Raw genomic sequence first — 18,458 nt, 5'->3', positions numbered from 1 at the left:
TTCCCACGTCTGCATATAAAACAGCCTGTAATTACTAAGGGCTGGGAAGAAGCTCTCTTTGTATGAAACAACTCCACAACTTCCTTCTGCAGGTATTCCTCTGTCACCTTCTGACACTGGACAAGAGCAGAAAAAAACCCTACAGATGAGAGAATGTATACAATAAATAATATTGTTTTGTAACTATTTTGCAAGAAGTTTATAGAACTGTGAAGAAAAGCCTTAACAGAATAAAAGACACTTCACTAGTTATTATAATTTTTCTCCCTTTGGGGAGGTACATAAAGAACATTTAAAAAGCTATCTTGATATAAAATCATGAAAGATTGTTCTTTCCTCATGAAAAGTAATTTATTTTGATGTCTCACAAACTCTTTTTTCTGTGAGTATTTAATACATATATGGAACAATTACAGTTTAACCATTTGCTAATGGTTATATGAAATGATCACCATATCTTACATTACCATGATCCCTTAAAGCAAACTGCAGCAGCTTTAGCTGCAGCAAGACTTTCATTAAATCACTCATCTGCATTGCCTTGCCTTGCAATTATGAATCCCACTTTGTTTTTTTATGGACTCTTAAAATCAGTCAAATATCCCAAAATTAAAATATCTAGCAATTCCCTCTACATTTATTACAGTTATTTTATAACTGGGCCAAAAGTTATAAAACTTTTGCGGCACAGTTGGCTTTGAATTAGCAAAGCCACACTGAGCTCCAGCCAGTGAGGCAAACAGGAGCTCCCCTTCAGCACAAGGCTGCCTGTGAAAGGAAAAACAATTAATGGATGGGATCAGTAGTGCCAGTGGTTCATTTATAAAGCCACCTTACAAAGCAGACAGAAATGACGTAAATCTGCTTCATGGCGTGTTTTCCTGAAAGTCCATGAGAGAAGTAAGATAGCACCTGAACTAAAATGTTGTGGAAACAAGGTGCTTCTCGGGTAACGTTTCTGACTTTACCTATACACACAGCGACCCATCTGCTGAGTAAATGCATGGCAGCCAGCACTGACTGCTCGGCCAGTTAAATGGTTTTTCCTCCCTTCCTCTAGTTCAGAAAACTGAGGCTGATACTGTTTGCTGTTGCCAGTTCAAGCCTAGAGGGGCACAGTAACAACAGGCCCAGGGCAAAAGTAGCTATCCCTGAGCTCTCTGATTTTACAGTAGCCATCACCCAGGGTTTATACACGGGAGCAAAGCTTAATGTAGTTACAGATTGAAGAAAACTACAGCAAACCCCTTTCATTCTAGAAACGTTTTTAATTTCACTTGCATATTTTAAAAGAACGACAATATGCTAGCAGCAAAAAATAAAAAGGAAGATTTCTGTTCTAACATTTCACAATACGTTAGTGTCCAAATCTGCATTTTTCTATTAAGGCAATCTGCATTAATTACCTATCACCTGTGAATACTAGGACAGCATTTCCAAATATGTACAAACCTCTATAAAATGTTAGTTTTATTATCATAGGAAAAAAAAATCACAATACTAGTAAAAATGTAAACATTTGAAGCTAATGCCTTTAAAATCAAAAAAGGTACCGTCTACCATTCCAAGACCAAGTAAACAGCTGAAAACATTAGCTAAATATAAGAAGTTACCACATTAAGGCTTTGTTCAGTCAATATTTCAAAAGTTGTTCATGTTCCATGAAATTTATATTCAAGTTTGGACTAGCAATTACTTTCAAGTTGTATTTCCTAAAAAAGCAGTTCAGGCTGACTCCTATCTCTGCCCGACTTCAAGACAGTAATTCAAGTACTTAATTTTGCTTTTAAGCAGCATTAACTCGTTCCACCAGCGAACAAGAAGGTACAGTTTTCAGAGCAGGCCTGACATGTTCCTCAGAGAAGTACCTCTTCACATGTAGTTCAGCAGATGCCACCAGTGTTTTCCCTGTGGTATACTGCGTCTCTTGAGCCATTTGTTCCGGGCTCAGGGTCTCTGAACAAATACCATTTTTCCATGGAATTCCTTGTCAGGCAGCAGCACTCCAGCTTGCCTGCACAAATGTGGGGAATAGGATGCAAGGGCTGGGAGAAGCCACAGGCCACAGGCCTCCTGCCCTCCTCCAAGCCTCATCCCAGTAGGAGGCTGGCTAATGCCTCCTGCGCCTTTGTGAAGTATTTCCTATTTCATCATCATTTACATGCGTTATCAAGTGACTTTTGGGTTTTGATCCCTGATATTTTGAGTCATGCAGTCTAAGCACCCTCATGATTGAGTGCAGCTGATAAGATGGTATAATGGTTACATTCTCTTTCACTGCCCAGAAGTAGCATTTCCCCTATGGAACAGGTACCTTCTGCCTCTTGACTCCCCTCACCTCCCCTTGGAAGGACAAAAGTCAAGAGTTCCCTAGCTCCATGTGCTGCCAATAGATGGGATTCAATGACCATCACCCTTCAAACCTCACAGCCTGGGACCTGAATCAGCACCAAATCTAAAACATTACGATGTTTTACTGGTCTTAATTCCTGTTTTGAATATTCATCCTGACTATGGTCAGGAAAACTTGTGAAAGAACCTAATTGATAGTTCTAATTTCTGAAGAAGTCTATGCAATGAAAAGGGACCAGTACCAGTAATAAAGTACTACAATTTGAAACTATATGGAAAAGACAAAACCCATCAATTTTCCTCACAGATGTATCTTCTAATTATATTCCTAAAATTGTGCTCTGCTTTTATTACTAATATCTATGTTCTCTTGCATAGACAAAAGCTGAGTACAAATGTATTTCCTAAAACTGACTTTACTGTACAGCTAAGACCAGTGTTGGCTGGTAGCCTGCAGGTTTTATTAGTTAAACCATCTTGCTTAACAGAAAATGCAAAGGCAATAATGGCAATACAGAATAGGGGGAAAAAAAAGGAAGACTAAGTCAGCAACAATAAATACTAAAACCTGAAGTCAACTGTTGCTTCATAATAGGGATTTTATAGTTCTGAAGCAGGATGATTAGGGTAATTAATGGCCTAGTTTGTTTAGTGGTGATCACAGCAATATCATGAACTGGCCCACATGAGTCTAATTTAAGGATAGATATAAAATATAAATAAACATATCTTCATGGAGAACTGGTCTTGAACAACAGGTTGCATTTCACTCTCTGATGTAGTAAGCTTGGCTTGCAAAGACACCTGCACTGAGGTGTTACCCACAAGAACCCTAAGTCACCTACTGCAAACCAGTGAACATGTAATTTCCCTAAAAATATCAGTACTAGATCAAATAAATATAGAATGTTTTGCTGAAGACAGAAAACTAATTTCAAAATACAGTATTAATAGGAATTCAGCAACAAGTATAGCTGTTTTCCATCTTACTCAATTTTCTAAAGGCTCTGGGATGAAAGCAACTCAGTGGCCTGTCTGTTTCCTTTTCCCCAACCTCCTACCCATGTCACTAATGTAATAAAAACTTACCACCTCTCTCTATAAACCTTGCCTTGCATTCAATTTTAAAAATCAATGATCTGGAAGAAACTGTAAAAATCACTTGCAATAAATTTGCAAAGGACATGCAGACTGCTGTAGTAGTAAAGAATGAGGACAGGTCACTTATACAGAGCAATCTGGATCACTTCATGAGCAGTATTTTAGTGCTGGTAAAATACAGTGTGTATATCTAAGAAAATATAAGGTAGGATAATAAGAGGATGATGTACCGCATTCTTGAGAAAGACTCCGAAGAAGCCTTGAGCCATAAAAGTCAGCATCCAAGGTAATGCTTCCACAAAAAAAAGCATAATGCAATTTTTGAAGAAAGAGGAGAGGGAGATATTCATCAGAGTAAGAGGATCACGTTGTGTCTCTATACAGTCCTGATGGATCACTATTGACATCTCATTCAGATGTCAGCCTTAAAAATATTTCTATACGTGAGAAGTACAGAGAAGAACGTGAAGATTAATTAGTCTTGGATAACATTCACTGCAACAAGAAAGTTAAGGAATTCAGTACGTCTCATCAGAGAAAAGGTTAAAAGGGACATAATCATGATTTACAGCTACACACAAGCAATTAGAAAAGCTGATACTACAGAGATCAATATAAGCAATCAAATGCATAAAAAGACCAAAATAACTTAAGGTGGAGCTAGAAATGCAAATAGAAAATCAAGTGAAAAATGTACCTGGGGTAATTAACTATTGCAACAGGAGGCATAACTGAATTCTCATCACTTGAAGACTTCAAATTAATATTAAATGCCTTGCTAAAATATGTATGTTCAGTTCAAAACAAAGCCACCGAATTTAATAGAGAAACTGCTCATTGAAATTCAATGGCCTGTTGAATTTAAAAATAAATCCTCATTATGGTGCCTTCTTGCCTTATATATTTATGAGATTTATTTTTAAATATAACCACTAAATGGAAGGGGGTTACCAAGAAAAAGGTATTTTTTTCTTTCAGAGCACAGCAGCGTTTAAGACTAGATTTAAAGCTAAATAAGCTGCATTTTGGAAAATATGCTTCCCCCCCCCTTTATTTTTCCTATTTCTTGTTCAGAGTTGTGCAGTCCACTTAGTCGACTGCCTGATTTACATAATCATGTAGTTATTCTTCAGTTTTTCTGTTCCTATTTATAAACCATTCACAAACCATCCACTTAAGTAACAGCATGATTTATTGTAAGAATGATTATGGTTGTTTCGGAGGGAAAATGGAATGTGATTAAACGAAGAATGAACAAGGACATTCTAGAAACAAAGGGCTTTAATCCCATGGAAGGATCTGTAAATGAAACCTGCCTCTCAAGCCCTATCCCATATAGCCAATGAACTACTGAGGGAATTCAGCAGATACCTTTACAGCTGTGCAGCCAAGAGCTTAGCAGAAGACAAAAAAATAGATAAACCAAACCAACCCACACTACCTTCTGGAGAAACGGTAAAGCTCCCAAAGCCATCCACACTTAGGAAAAAAAAAATAAATAAAGAACTGTATGTATACAGCTGCTGATATGATCCTCTCAAGACAGGTCTGAGTACCAAGGCTCTAGAGAGAGAACTGCAGGCAGACCTTTGCTGGTGGATGAATTCCAGCATCTTAGATAAACGCATCAGCCAAGAAAAGGGTTGGGTATTTAAGCTGTGGATCCAGAAGAACACAGATTTTCTGTATGCAATAGATGTTTTGCAGGTGCCACAGGAACCCTGACAACCCATGCTTCTTGCAGAAACTGTGAACAGTCTGAGGGAAGAATATCAAAGTTCAGTATTTTCACCTGAAGTATTTATTCCCTGCAATTGCAGAAAGAACAAGTGGTGAAAATCCCTGTTTGTTTACCAGTAACATTGCCATGTTTACAAACCAGCTCCCTACCAGGAGCAGCTGAGGGGCTCCACAAAGGAGAAGCTGTGCTACAGAGCCACACTGATCAGGAAAAACAACCATGAGATGAAATCCTGAGTGCTCATACACAGCACTGCTTCTGAACAGTGTTAGTCCAAAATAAGCAGCAGTGATGGATCATATCCTTGCTCATAGACAGATAACCCTGGCCCATTCGGACAGCACATGAACCAGCAAGAACTTGGGAAATCCCACAATACTTGATAGAACTGCCTCAGAAATTCGTACGGAGTGTTCAGAACGGCGCAGTAACTTTTCATGGTAGATTACCATATAAGCAGTGGTTCCCAAACAATGAGGGAGAGATAAGGATATTTTAGGTTAAGCCAAGCGTGAAGCCCAAGAAAATTGGTTTTGCAAGATCTGTGCTGAAGGTGTGTGAACTCCCAATTGAAGTAGTCTCAGGAGCTGTGGATGGGCTAAGCTGTGGGACTGATAGAAGGCGTCAGTAACACCTGGGCTGTGGGGACACTGAAGTTACCCTGAACACTGCTGGTTTTTCAAGAGGAAAGTACCAAACCACTGTTTTCCTAAATAGCTCCGTTATTCCAGATAGAGAGAACTTCCCCTGTTCTAGTGCTATTATTTAGATGTGAGTGCTAATGAGCACAGCTGAGACTGCAGCTACCAGTAATGCCCTGGCAAACAGAAAAACACTGTAGCCTCAATTCAGAAAAGCTATATGCTAAAATCTATTTTTACCAAGAGTATTAGTAGAAGGCTGAGAAACTTTAAATTCCAGGGACTCTGTAAGTTAATTATGTCATCTATGGCTGCAACCAAGACCTAGGGTCTAGCAGTTCTGTGATGCCTTTCTGTCTAGGGGTTGGTACTGGTTTGGTTTCAGACCTGCTCTTGTTAACCAGAGAAATGGGATTCCCCTGACCAGCTAAACTGCTTTTTCTACAAGGACCGATTTTGCGAGGAGCAGCAACAGGTGTCTGCAGCTGCTGCATTTTTGTAGCCAACACTGACTCAAGGGAAGAACCACTGGTAGATGTGTGGTCAGGCTTCCCCCATTTTTCTTTGCCCAGTTGTTCTGTGTTCACCTGTGCTTTTGCACTGTATGGTGACTTATGGGAGGGTGGAGGTGGAGCTCTTCTTTTCTTTCCTCTGCTGTCATTAGGACTTGTATCTCCTTTTGGGTCCAGAGGCATGTTCTTCTGAACAGTCATCTCATGAGATCCATCGAAGAGTGAAGCCCATAGGGCAGATGCAGACTCTTTTTGCTGGTCAAGAAGGAACTCACCATCACTCTCTTCAATTTTCCTTTGTATGATATCAGCTAAGCCCTCAAGTTTCACTGGAGAATCAATGCCTGTAATTTTAAGGGACAGCAATTAACTCAGATTAAAGCACTACCAATGATTTTACTGCTACCTATTTTGTTATTAGTACTTAGAACACAAAACTGTATTAATTATGTCTTATGAAGTCTGGACTATTTTTAGGAGTATTAATGGATGAAAAGGAAAAGACGACACATGCTTTCACAGAGAGAACTGAGGTGACAGGAGGGAACTGTTTCTGTGACAACTGGCATTTAGGCAACAGGGTGGGCACTGATATTTCTTTCCAAGTAAAAGTAGAAAAAATAATGTACTGGGAAACCTGTACATATCAGACATTAAACACATTTTGTTGTATAGTACTTTGAAAATTTCGTTTCACAGGAGGCTCATGAAAAAGTTTATGACTAAATATTCTTGTGCTGCTAGCCTGCTGAAAATGGGACATCTTTACATATATCATTTTTCTCTATGTGGTTTAAGACTGCCTTGCTCCATTTCTTATTCCTCTTTCTGAGTTTTCTATGTATACTGAAGTAATACCAGCCTCAAACAGCAGTAGTACCATCTCTGTTGGAGGCCACACATTAATGATTTTCAACACATTTTTAACACAGTGTTTTACTTATAGAATCACTTGGCTACAACCTCCTTTCATGTAGTGCTAGAGAGCAATAAGGTCTCTCTTGAGCCTCCTTTTCTCCAGGCTAAACACCCTCAGCTCCCTCAGCTGCTCCTCATCAGACTTGCGCTCCAGACCCTTCCCCAGCCCTGTTGCCCTTCTCTGTACATGCTCCAGCCCTGTTAGTCTTTCTTGTAGTGAGGGGCCCAAAACTGAACACAAGATTTGAGGCATGGCCTCACCAGTGCCAAGTATGGGGGACTACAAATACTATAAATAAGCAGGAAAGAAAATGGAGTATTAAGAGTGAAGCAGAGTTTGTGTTCTGCTCCTCACTGATGTACTGGTCTATCAGTGGGATTATGCTACCATGGTACCTTTGTAAAACTTCCATGTGGTTCATTTACTGCATTTCTGCCCTGCATTCATAGCTTAGATAAGACTCTTTTGACTGTTCAGTGCTCTGATGCACAGTAACTCAATGACACACACAGAATTTTGAGCATCTTCACAGTTCCCATCCCAAGTAGGAAGCAGTCAGGCATTTACAGTTGTACAGGGTTTCTCAGTCAATACTTCATTGGATCCATTAAAACAAAGTGACCTACTTTTTCTAGTCTGTAAATATTATTTCTGTAATGAAACTATTAAAATAATCCTGCTGCATACCATTTTGCTCTGTGAAAATACAAGTCTCGAATACACTCTAGCTAGGTTTTTCTAGCATATTTTTCAGTATCAAAGACCAAATAATTATGATAAGTTATGCTAGGTAAGCCTTTAAATAGCTTTAATATCAGCAGATTAATTTCATGCAATTGGTTTGCAGGTTGGACTATTTTACCTTTACATTTCCTGAGCTTTGTGCTACTCTTACCATGAATGTTTATTTCTAGTGACAGCTTTTTTGAGTGTGTTCAGGGCTCTCTAGTTACAGTTCAGATTGCAGAATTTTTAGCTCAAGGTATAAAAATGTATTCATTATTTGTGCTATTACAAATTCAGATTTAATATGAACTCCTTGGTATGCAATTATGTGCTCTTTCATTGTCTGAATTGTCCTTGAAAAACTCGATATTTCAACATCAACACCAGAAGCCATTTGAACACAAAGAATGTTGTTTCTGTTACCCTGCAACATGAAAAGGCAAATCCCACTTACTCATATCATGGTAGACGGAGGTCGCTTCCTTTGTCAAGAACAAAGGTGGTTTCCGTGGTGACATAATCTCAATTTTCATAAGTTCCTCACAACAATGTTTCCACTGGCCTGAGAGAGAAAAGAGAACAATGACTGGAACTTAAACACTTCAGCCTGGAAAAAAAATGGAAGTTATTAGATTGTGTTAGGAAACTATCTCCAAAGCAATACTAAACAGTGAGCACTTATTTCTGTTTAGCAGGAACGCTCAGGATGCATTTGTATTTTCACCTCTGTACTCATTCTCTTAGCACAAAGATCATGAGTTACTGTAACTTAAGCATCCCAGCACTATTGTTATGCTATGAAGGGAATGGTCATAATTTGCCTGTGAAACTCCAAACAAAGTATAAATCCATCAGAAAAAAAAAAAACACCACCAAAAAAATTTTAAGGTTCAGGAAGTTTCATGAAGTTATGAGGGACAATATCAAATATCCTGCAAGCTGGATGTTATACAGCTGTGTAACAACGTTATGGCAAAGGAACATTCTGTCTTTAATAGAGGATAACTTGCCTTTTATCCATTAGCAGACAAGGAAACCTCTTTTTCTATTAATAGATTTTGACCTTAAGGAAAACAAGACACAGTAAAATTACTTTGTTCATACCAATCATTCCAAGTTTTCTGAGCACATTAATTTTAAGAGAATTTTAGAACCAGGGAAGAAAAAAGGCATTTAAATGCCAAGTGACCCATTTTTTCTGAATCTAAGGAAAATGTCTCAAAAAATCCATGGGTATTCTATCTATAATGAATAAGAAGTAGTTCTTTTACCCCACTCTACAGATAATTTAAAGAGGATGCCCTAGATTTTGCTTGGTGTGTTTCTCTAATTGATAGTTCCCTTTCTCATTGTAAATCAGAGCTAGAAATAACTAGAACTACAACTACAATACTGAGTTTCCACAATCTCAATTCACTTATTTTATTGGTGTTGCCTCAGACTAAAGACTGGTATTTCATTAATTGACCTGGTTCTGTTTTCTGGCCTGATAAAAATAACTATCAGGAATCTACTCTACCTTGTCAATGGCAGCACAACAGCTGACAGTCTCTACTTTCAATAACTCTATGGGTCAAACTACTAAAGCAGAGGAAAAAGACACAGGCAAATGAATCTGTGTAGTTTTTACAATGAATATTTGGTGTTAAACAAGCAACACACTATACTATTTTAATAACGTTTCACTGTTTCACACCAATAAATTAGTTTCTTCTCTCATGTAAGATCAGTGTTGTTCCAGAGGTTTGCCAAAGCATCAGGGTAACAATTTAAAATCTGTTACAAAGCCTCAGGTACAGCTTTTGCCAGGTTCAAGTAAGCAGCCTGTATTTGCATGACTGGACTGGAGTGTGGCTCGGTGAGCATATTCCTGTGTGACAAGGGGTACTGAAACCTTTGAATTACCAACAGAATCATCTCATCTCATCTCATGGTTGGGCTTCGCGAATGAAGATTTGGGAAGGCTCTATCCACATTTGCTACAGGCACGCTGGTGGCTTATGAGGCCAATACATGACAGACACGTCCGATTGCAAAAGGTACAGCAGAAAGACTCCTTAGATGGTGTATTCTGCAATACACGGTTCTTTCTGCGTTGCCTTTTCTCCTTGAGAGTGATCCTGCGTGTGTTCTCAAAGGAGACAGCAGCGTTATAGATGGTGTGTCTCCAGGCCTCCCGATTGGAGGCCAGAGTAGACCAGTTATGGTGATCAATATGGCCAAGGCTGAGATGTTGTTTCAGGGAGAACCAACAGAATCAAGTAATCCCTATTATAACAAATTGCAATTTAATTCATCCATAACACTGCTGAGCAAGGAAATCCCAAGGACACACGCCTACTTGAAAGAGTTGGCTGAATCCACAACCTAGATGATTCCAGCATCCTCACCACTTCCCACTAAGGCTTCCATACTAAGGTTTCATGCTTGCAGAATCTCACAAAACCAACACACCACTGGTAGGATGCCCAGGCAGAAGTGGACTCCTCCCACCACAGTGAAGGAAGGAGATGGTGAGAATTGAGCAGTCCTTAAAAAAGAATTATCTAGAAAACTTCCAAAAGAGACCAAATCCTTTTGAGATTGATGAGCCCATTCTGCCTCTGGTTTCCTGCAAAAAAACCAGACTGAACACACGGACTTTGGTTTAGTCAAATATTTGCCTTCCAACGGCTTAGACCACCACCCACTATTATCCCAGAGAACATTTTTCTTCTCATCATTGCAAACAAAGGCTTATGAGGCAATTCCAATTCCAACTGCTCAAAGATCCCTTTGATGTTACATAATGCCCCACTTGGAGGGCACACTGCCAGCACTGCCTGCTTACTTACTCAGATCATAAAAGTGCTGCCAGAAAGCCTCCATCCACTTGTGAAGTTCATCCCTATTGTCAGTAGCAAAGCGTTGCATCACAGCCTCTCCAGACACGGGGTTGATAACAGAGAAGTTATTAGTTCTCCTCCTGGAGTCCTTATCCACGACTCGAATTCTGGTTTCCTAGGAAAGACAAACTGTGGTAATGAGTTATTGCTTCAGCTCCACGCTAGCATCACCTTATGGCCAATGACAGTGTAAGGAAGGTATCATTTGGCTTTGTTTCTAATCCAGATTAATTTCCAATTAAAAAAAAAAATGAACTAATGATAAAAATGTTTTCTCATAAAACTATTCAAATGGCACAAAATATGTGAATAGTAATGGAATGGAGTGCAATTATTGCAGTTTAGTTCTGAATTACAGGATGTACGTTCTGTGTTTCCCCTCCCTCTGCCTTCACCTGCTCATCTCACACTGTTTCCTTTTCTCCACAGCAGTTTAGCAAATAATCTAAAATAACAGCAAGCAGCTCCTTTTCTCCATATGATTCAGATGGACAACTATGTTGTTACAGCTACTACTCAGGTCTCCTACTGCATTTCTGTGGGATACTGTTTACCCAATTCTAAACTTTTATTCATTTTATGTTCACCTTAGTGAATCAGAACATTCAGGGCTGAAAAAAACAGTGACAGAAATTTAAAAAGAAACTTACCTAGCCCATTTCAAAATGGACATTTGAGTTTTACCTTAATTAGGGAGAGCTATATAGAAAGAATTAAATACATATAAAGAAGTATATGACAAGTCTATAAATTTCTTTAGCTAGAGTTAGAAAGGCTCTCAGATTACACAACACTGTTATAGCCAAGGTTTTCCATTCTGTTCAAGGATGTAGTTCAATTGATTTTTACCATCCAGATTAGATCCAGTGGTATTTTCAGAGTATCTAGTTGCTTTGTTATGGTATTACTACGATTAAAAAAAAAAGGCACTTATCCCCAACTGAGTGATTTATCTTTTTGTGTGTAAAATGCTGAAAGACTTAAGAAAAAGTCTGATACAAAATGCAACTAAAAAAATTCCAGAACGCAACTGGTCAACATTGCTGCTCATCACAAACATGATGAGCAAATTAAAGTAACTAACACCACTTTACTTACAAAAGTAAAGTAGAAAAACTGGGAATATCTTTGCACGTACAGTTCAACCTGACTGAACAAGCAATGGTCCATTACAACACAGCTCTTCAGAGGAGTTTGACCAAAAGGTGGCTTCGGGGCATTCCTCAAAATACAGTGGGGACAGAACAATCAGTTCCGTTTTACACAGCTCAACCAGATGTCAAACATCTGCTAAAGATGTTAAACATATACCTACAGAAATTAAGTTTACGCATGGGATCCCACGGGGATAAGCCTAGTTCCGATACTCAGAAAAACAAAAATTATTCTACAGAACATTCCCCAGATTTTAAATGCATTACTGAAGTAACCATTTGAAATACCAACAGCTGCTTGTAGCATATCTGATGGATATGCTCATTTAAATTCTTCTGTCTAAAAATAGGAGATGAAGTAATTCATCCATAAGTGATCTATATCCCATTAACTCAGGTAACCATAGATACCAGCAAAAAAATGAAATCAAATTGATTAACATTTGACAGGTAAGAACTTCAAGCATACCATACATACAAGTTTATTTAATGATGTTTGCTGCAGGTTTTATCCCACAACTGTGGGATTATTCAGAGGAGATAAATCCTCAAGCAACAATCTATATCTGATGCTTGGATATTTCAGCAGTGATACAAGATGCCATTACAGTAATGGGCTGATGAATTTACCAAGCTTGGGTGAATTACACTACATGCCCAGTTCCACCTAACAACAAAAAAAACCAAAACAACAACAAAAAGCCATTAAACAAACAAACAAAAACACCCACCCCACCCCTAAACAACAACAAAAAGTGCTTTAAGTTACCGTGTTCTAATAATGATCAATCTCTCCCAGTCTTATAAGACAACTGAACCAACTCTGCTATAGCAAGTGTAGAGATCAGAAGAATCAGTGCATCAGAACAGGAAAAACAGCTGAATCTTGAACTCAAGCGACTGTTCTGGGAAAGCTGAAGCCAATTTTATGTTCTATATGCAAATGATTATTCCTGTGAAGATGGGGAAAGACTTAAAGGGAAAATAATATGATTTTTGTAAAATAAGAACCTTCCTTTATACTTTTCCCCCCAAATAAAAAAATCTCTTTGCCTGATAATACCTCTCTGAAAAGCTCATATTTTAAGCTAAAAAGAAAACAAAAACAAGAGAGAGGTTGCTGAGGTGCAACACTTTCCTGCTAAGCCAGTCCTGACACAGTAAGAAGCACTGGTTATAAAGACCATTTGAAGACATCAAAACAAAATTACAGTTCTTGAGAAAAATATTGAATAACCTAAGACCCAGTTCCATGTATCTATTTTAAGATTAAAACAAATCAAATAATATCTAACAAAATCCCTTCATGTTTTTAGTATCAAAAAAACCCCCCAAAACCAACCAAGAAATAACAGTACAGCAATGGAAACCCAATATAACCTGTGCACACATTGGTTCCTGTTGTAATGTTAATAATTTCCATTTGTTTGGGGCAAGTAGGGAACTACTGTTAAATTTAAAATTGTGTTCTTCAAAACACATTAATGCACAAGACCAAAATCACTCTATCAGGTAATATTTTCTCCCTTCATTATTTTGTAAACTTGTATTAATGTAACATCCTCATGGCCACTGGACGGCAAGTACAACATTTAAGTATAACATGGAAAAGCAACCTTAGGATATCTGTGCCATTTTAGCCATCTGTGGAGCACCACAGCGGCTGAAAACACAGAGAAGGAGATGGCAGGCAATACATGACCTGGCAATGTTCTGTGAAGCACCAGGGAGCCATAAAGCAGCTTCCAAACTCCTCGATCTGAGCACACATGTGGGATGTGGGTATTCTCTCTGCTTCCCCTGCCCACATCCACTATCTCTTTCAAGCAACTGCAAGGCTAAACTGAGCAATGGGACACAAGATACCAGACATTTGGAGGTACCTAACTAGTCTGTGCTTTTCCAAAATATTTTCACGTGTATGAAGCAGTGGGACAAAGTCCTCACTATCAAGAATATCGATATTTTCAGGGCTGATCTCGTTCCCCCGTGCTGGAGTTCCCCACGCATACAGAGAACATTGCTCACGTTGCTGGGTCCCTAAAAGCTTATATGGCCAAGAACTCATATACATATTCATTCCCCTGCTCCAGCCCAAGGATGAACTCCCTTGGTTCCCTAGAAACACTGCATGGTTCCCTCCAAGTTATGCTGCTGCAACCATCGCCACATTTTCCAGCGAATTTCTTTACCTGACCTAGTCCAGAACAGATGTTCCAACAGGAACTGTCACTCAAGGCAAGGCCAGCTTGATTCTGTCCTTTCCCTCCTGCTGCACAGTTTATCAACTGGTCGATGAACCCCTCAGTCACCAGCATGGACATGGAGACAGTTCTAGGCCTGCATGGCACCAGGACTAAGACTGCACCAGCAAAATATGCCAGGAAGGAAATCATGGGACTACAGCAATTTGAATCAACACCCCAGAATACTTCAAGCTTCAGGCATCCATGGCACAAAAAGAAAATTACAATTTATGAACAGAACACAATAGATTATGTATTCCAAACACTGAGAAATCATGTGAACTGTTGGCACAGGTACCAATTTGCTAAGATATCAGGCATAGGCAAGGTCCTTTAGTTTTCATTAGAAACTAAAGAAAACTTGAAAAAAAAATCAGGAACTGGCCCATAAGGAATATTTCTTCAAACTGGATTCCAGTAAATTTTCTTTGCTACAGAAAATATAATTTCTCTTTTCCTACTTAGTTGTGCAATATAATATGTTATAATCACATTTAGCTGGAACAATAATAGTAGCACTTGCATAATAGGAACTGCAGAACCATTCTTGCTCAACAGCAGTAGCAGTGAAGTCATCTGAAGCTGAAGTAATGACTTTGCTGGTCTTAATAGCTTCTTCAAGTCTCCATTCAAAGGGAATGGGAAATAAGACTATCAGTGTGAATATTTTCCAGAGAGTTTCTCATAAATCCAGATTTCATTACTTTTCAGAAAGTATCATTCAATTACATGTAAAGGATCAGCTTCACATTACAAGTGAAAATGCCACATATGCAACCAGAAGAAATTTTAGTTAGAACGTCTGGAATTGGTGTTCAATCTCAACTTTCATTTCGAAATTGCTGTTTCTATAACAACATGAAGCAGACAAGCCCTTATGATTAGTCTGCTTTCATTTAATCCATAAGAGAAATTTCATAACAAAGGAATCAAAAAATATCTGCAGGCATTACGTTATTTTCAAGAGAAACTGTTTAAGTAGTAAAGTATCCAAATATGTTTTCAACTGTGATTTCTTTTTTTCTAGTTTTAATTTAAATTGAAGAAAGATTCACAGACAGTGAATAGCAGCCTGACACTTGTAAAATGGTATAAGATATATGATTTATGTACCTTCTGCATGCTAGCTTTAAGGATACTCTGCAAACGAAAGGACAGTCTCTCAGGAAAGGCTTATTAAGATGGATTTTAGGTTCTAAGTGTATTGGTAACTTGGAGGAGCGAAATATCTTAGCAGATATGGTTATTTTGTAAGGAAAAACAAAACTAGGATATAGACTCAAACAGAGACCTCCAAGGAAAAATATGAAGCAGTCTGATAGATAATTTTAAAAAATATTACTGTCACGATTTGGAACATGGATTTAGTCATCCTATAATTTACAGAAGTTTGCCATTTCTTAAGTGATATTGTGAAGAGCTGGAAAACAGAATTATGGCAGAGGCTGACTAGTGCAATTAGAAGTGACTGAAGAGCTAAGCAAGTAACCTACTTAAATATATATCACAATCTAAATATTTATTTTACCTAAATGTATGAATAGTTGGAAGAAAAAATGGCTCTGTTAAAAAATATAGCTCTAGAAAAAAAGGTATTTTCATTTAAGGAAAAAATTTAAATCTTAGCTTGTTAAAAAATAAGTCCTAACACAAACAAGTCACATTATTATACGCTGTTTAAACATTTGGGTTATATACCAGTCTCACTCTGGGTGAGATTGCAGCTGGCTTTTCCAGAAACATTAAAGCCACCAAAAGTTGATATTGCTGTTGTAAGAAGCAGTCCTTTATTACTCCGTGTCCCTACATATTCCCAATCACTGCTGAGCCCCTTCCCTGTACCACACCAGCACTTGTGTAGCCATGTAATGAACTGGGTAAGAGAACTTATTAAAGGGAACCACAGTCAAAGCCACCTCTCCTCGTGCCCCCCCCGATGAACTAACTTTAACCCACATCAGTTCCCTTGTCCAATTCATCAGTCAGCTGCCCCAGTGCCTGCCCTGGTACGGAGCAGCACAGCAGCTGAACAAGCGACTGGACGGCAGGAATGCTTCCCTCAGAATTAGTGTTGGCACCAGGTGCTCGCAGCAGCACTGCAGCGGAATCCAGATCGAAACAGCTTCCAAACGTGTCTGTTTAGTTATGTAAGATGAACCCAGCTATGTTGATTGCAAACAACATTAAATACCTCTGCCCATCCTTATGGGAAATTAACCCTTGATGACTACACCAGAACCAGTTTTTGAGAGCATCTATTCCCTCTAATGCTCACCATTCTAGAAGGTCCCTCCAATAACACTCCTAAAGTGAACATTTAAATATTATTTCAGATTAAATACTTTCTGCTTCTTTAGCCAAATACTAAATAACACTTAACTTCATGTTTTAACACTTTAACTTTTAAGTTTTAAACTCAGTCTTTCCAATCAGGGTATATAAAAACAGCAGTAATGTCATCCTGAAGAACAGAACTTCCAAAGTTATTGTGCCCTGAACAAAACCAGTATTAAGAAAAGCAGCTTATTTTAAGGCACTAAAATATTTTGAACAATTTTCCAGTTCTCCTTCTAATTAAGACTGTGGCCAAATAACAAACCACAACAAAAAAACTTTTGTTAAAAACTCCAACTTGCTGAGGACAAAAGTCCCTAGCATTGCTAGGGGACTGCAAGCAGGGCTGTCTTACGGAACTGTCATATAAGAAGTTATTGCTTGTCCTAAATAAAAACATCCTCCTTTTTGCCTCTATGCTAACCAGTCTAATGCAATGGAAGGAGCTTACATCCACAGCTAAGAAATGTAACGTCCCTGATAAAAAATTCAGTGACTGAAAATTTCACTGAAGCACATTCCACCCACGTGCTACCTATAAAGCATTCTGCATACGAGCTGCTTAGAGCCCAAATGACTCTATGTACGCCTTAAACCAGAAAGAACCTCCACCAAAATAAAAAAAAGAAGACCCAAACAAAAAAAAAAAACAAAACAAAAGACCAAAACAAAAAACAAATGAGCAAAAAAAACCCCAAAAAACCCCAAACCAAAAACTCCATACAACCAAATTTACCTTGTTGATGGAAACTGTCAATGCTGGCTCCAGCTTGGCCTCAATTTCTTCTGGTGAGTAATAACACAAGAGTTTGCCACCTCTTAGTACACAATACAGCCTCTGCCAGCTCGTTAGACTTCCTACTGTTTGCTGAAGGGAAGAAGTCGCCAGAAATTGCCAAACAAACATAAAACAAGACCATATTACAAGGTATACACATATCAGACCTGATGATCAAAAGTTAGCCAGACCAAATTCATTCCTAAAACAAAGACTCTCTGTTGCAGAACACTTCAGTCACTGATTTCTGAAATGTTAGCAGTACTTTATATGTCTCCTGGTGTTTTACAGTTTTTGGAGATTTATTGCCATGTGACACTAACAGTACAGAGTCTGCTGGTTCACACAGAATGAAATCTATATCTGGTGTCTCTTGTAAGAAAGAAACTACCTTTATTAGCTACAATAATTGCACAATAAGAGAAATAAAAAGAGTACTTCACTTTGGAAATACACAGTACATTCAACAAATGTTAAGCAAAGACATGTGTCTAGAATTTCCACTTTCTCAAATGAATTTTCTGAACAGCTTTCATAAATGCATTACAGTTTCACAACCAGCTTAAAGCCTGTAATTCAGCACTCCTGATAATGACCCAGACCCTCTGGCCCTCCACTATCACCTTCTCGTATGCCTAGTTGTGCAACGAACCAAAATAGAGAAGTGAGTTCACATGAATCATTTCTGAAGGGATGAGTTTAAATACGGCTCAGTTCCCCAGCCCAACTCACCATGCTGTGATATGAACTCTTGTGCCAGCAGAGAGGTGTGCACAAGGATGAGAGCTGCAGGATTATTAGAACTGCTGCCATCAAGTACCAGCCTAAACCAATTCTGAAACAACAATTATACTTGATCTTTGACTAGCAGCCTAAATCATTTTATTGATAAGCACACCAAAGAAACATTTACTTCTCTATGCTTAGCCGCTGAAGGTACTGTTTGTGAACGCAGCTGTGAGAGTTTTCTTGCTCTAGGTAGAATGGGTGAAAAACAACAGTTCTCAATAAACCACTCTAGGTAAAAGTAAATGTTTTAGCAATTGACTCTTAGTGACAGTTATTAACA

At 38.5% G+C, this 18,458-nt stretch overlaps 1 protein-coding gene across 3 annotated transcripts in view; it reads right to left on the bottom strand.

The window, feature by feature from the left end:
- Positions 1 to 431: 431 nt before the first annotated feature.
- RTKN2 (rhotekin 2) overlaps positions 432 to 18,458 on the bottom strand; it is a 40,086-nt gene continuing 22,059 nt past the window's right edge. For all 3 annotated transcript variants that reach the window (XM_018085411.3, XM_018085412.3, XM_008933644.4), the window contains 4 exons: positions 17,348 to 17,479; positions 10,827 to 10,992; positions 8,447 to 8,554; positions 432 to 6,691 (listed from right to left, as the gene is read on the bottom strand). In XM_018085411.3, coding sequence (XP_017940900.1) covers positions 6,141 to 6,691; positions 8,447 to 8,554; positions 10,827 to 10,992; positions 17,348 to 17,479 — 957 coding nt within the window. In that variant the 3' untranslated portion in view covers positions 432 to 6,140. The remainder of the gene's footprint in view (positions 6,692 to 8,446; positions 8,555 to 10,826; positions 10,993 to 17,347; positions 17,480 to 18,458) is intronic.

The sequence above is a fragment of the Manacus vitellinus genome, unplaced genomic scaffold (genome assembly GCF_001715985.3).
Source record: "Manacus vitellinus isolate BGI_N305 unplaced genomic scaffold, ASM171598v3 scaffold_80_pilon, whole genome shotgun sequence".
NCBI lineage: Eukaryota > Metazoa > Chordata > Aves > Passeriformes > Pipridae > Manacus > Manacus vitellinus.
Note: the sequence above shows the minus strand (reverse complement) of the source record. Positions and strands in the feature narration are given on the sequence as shown.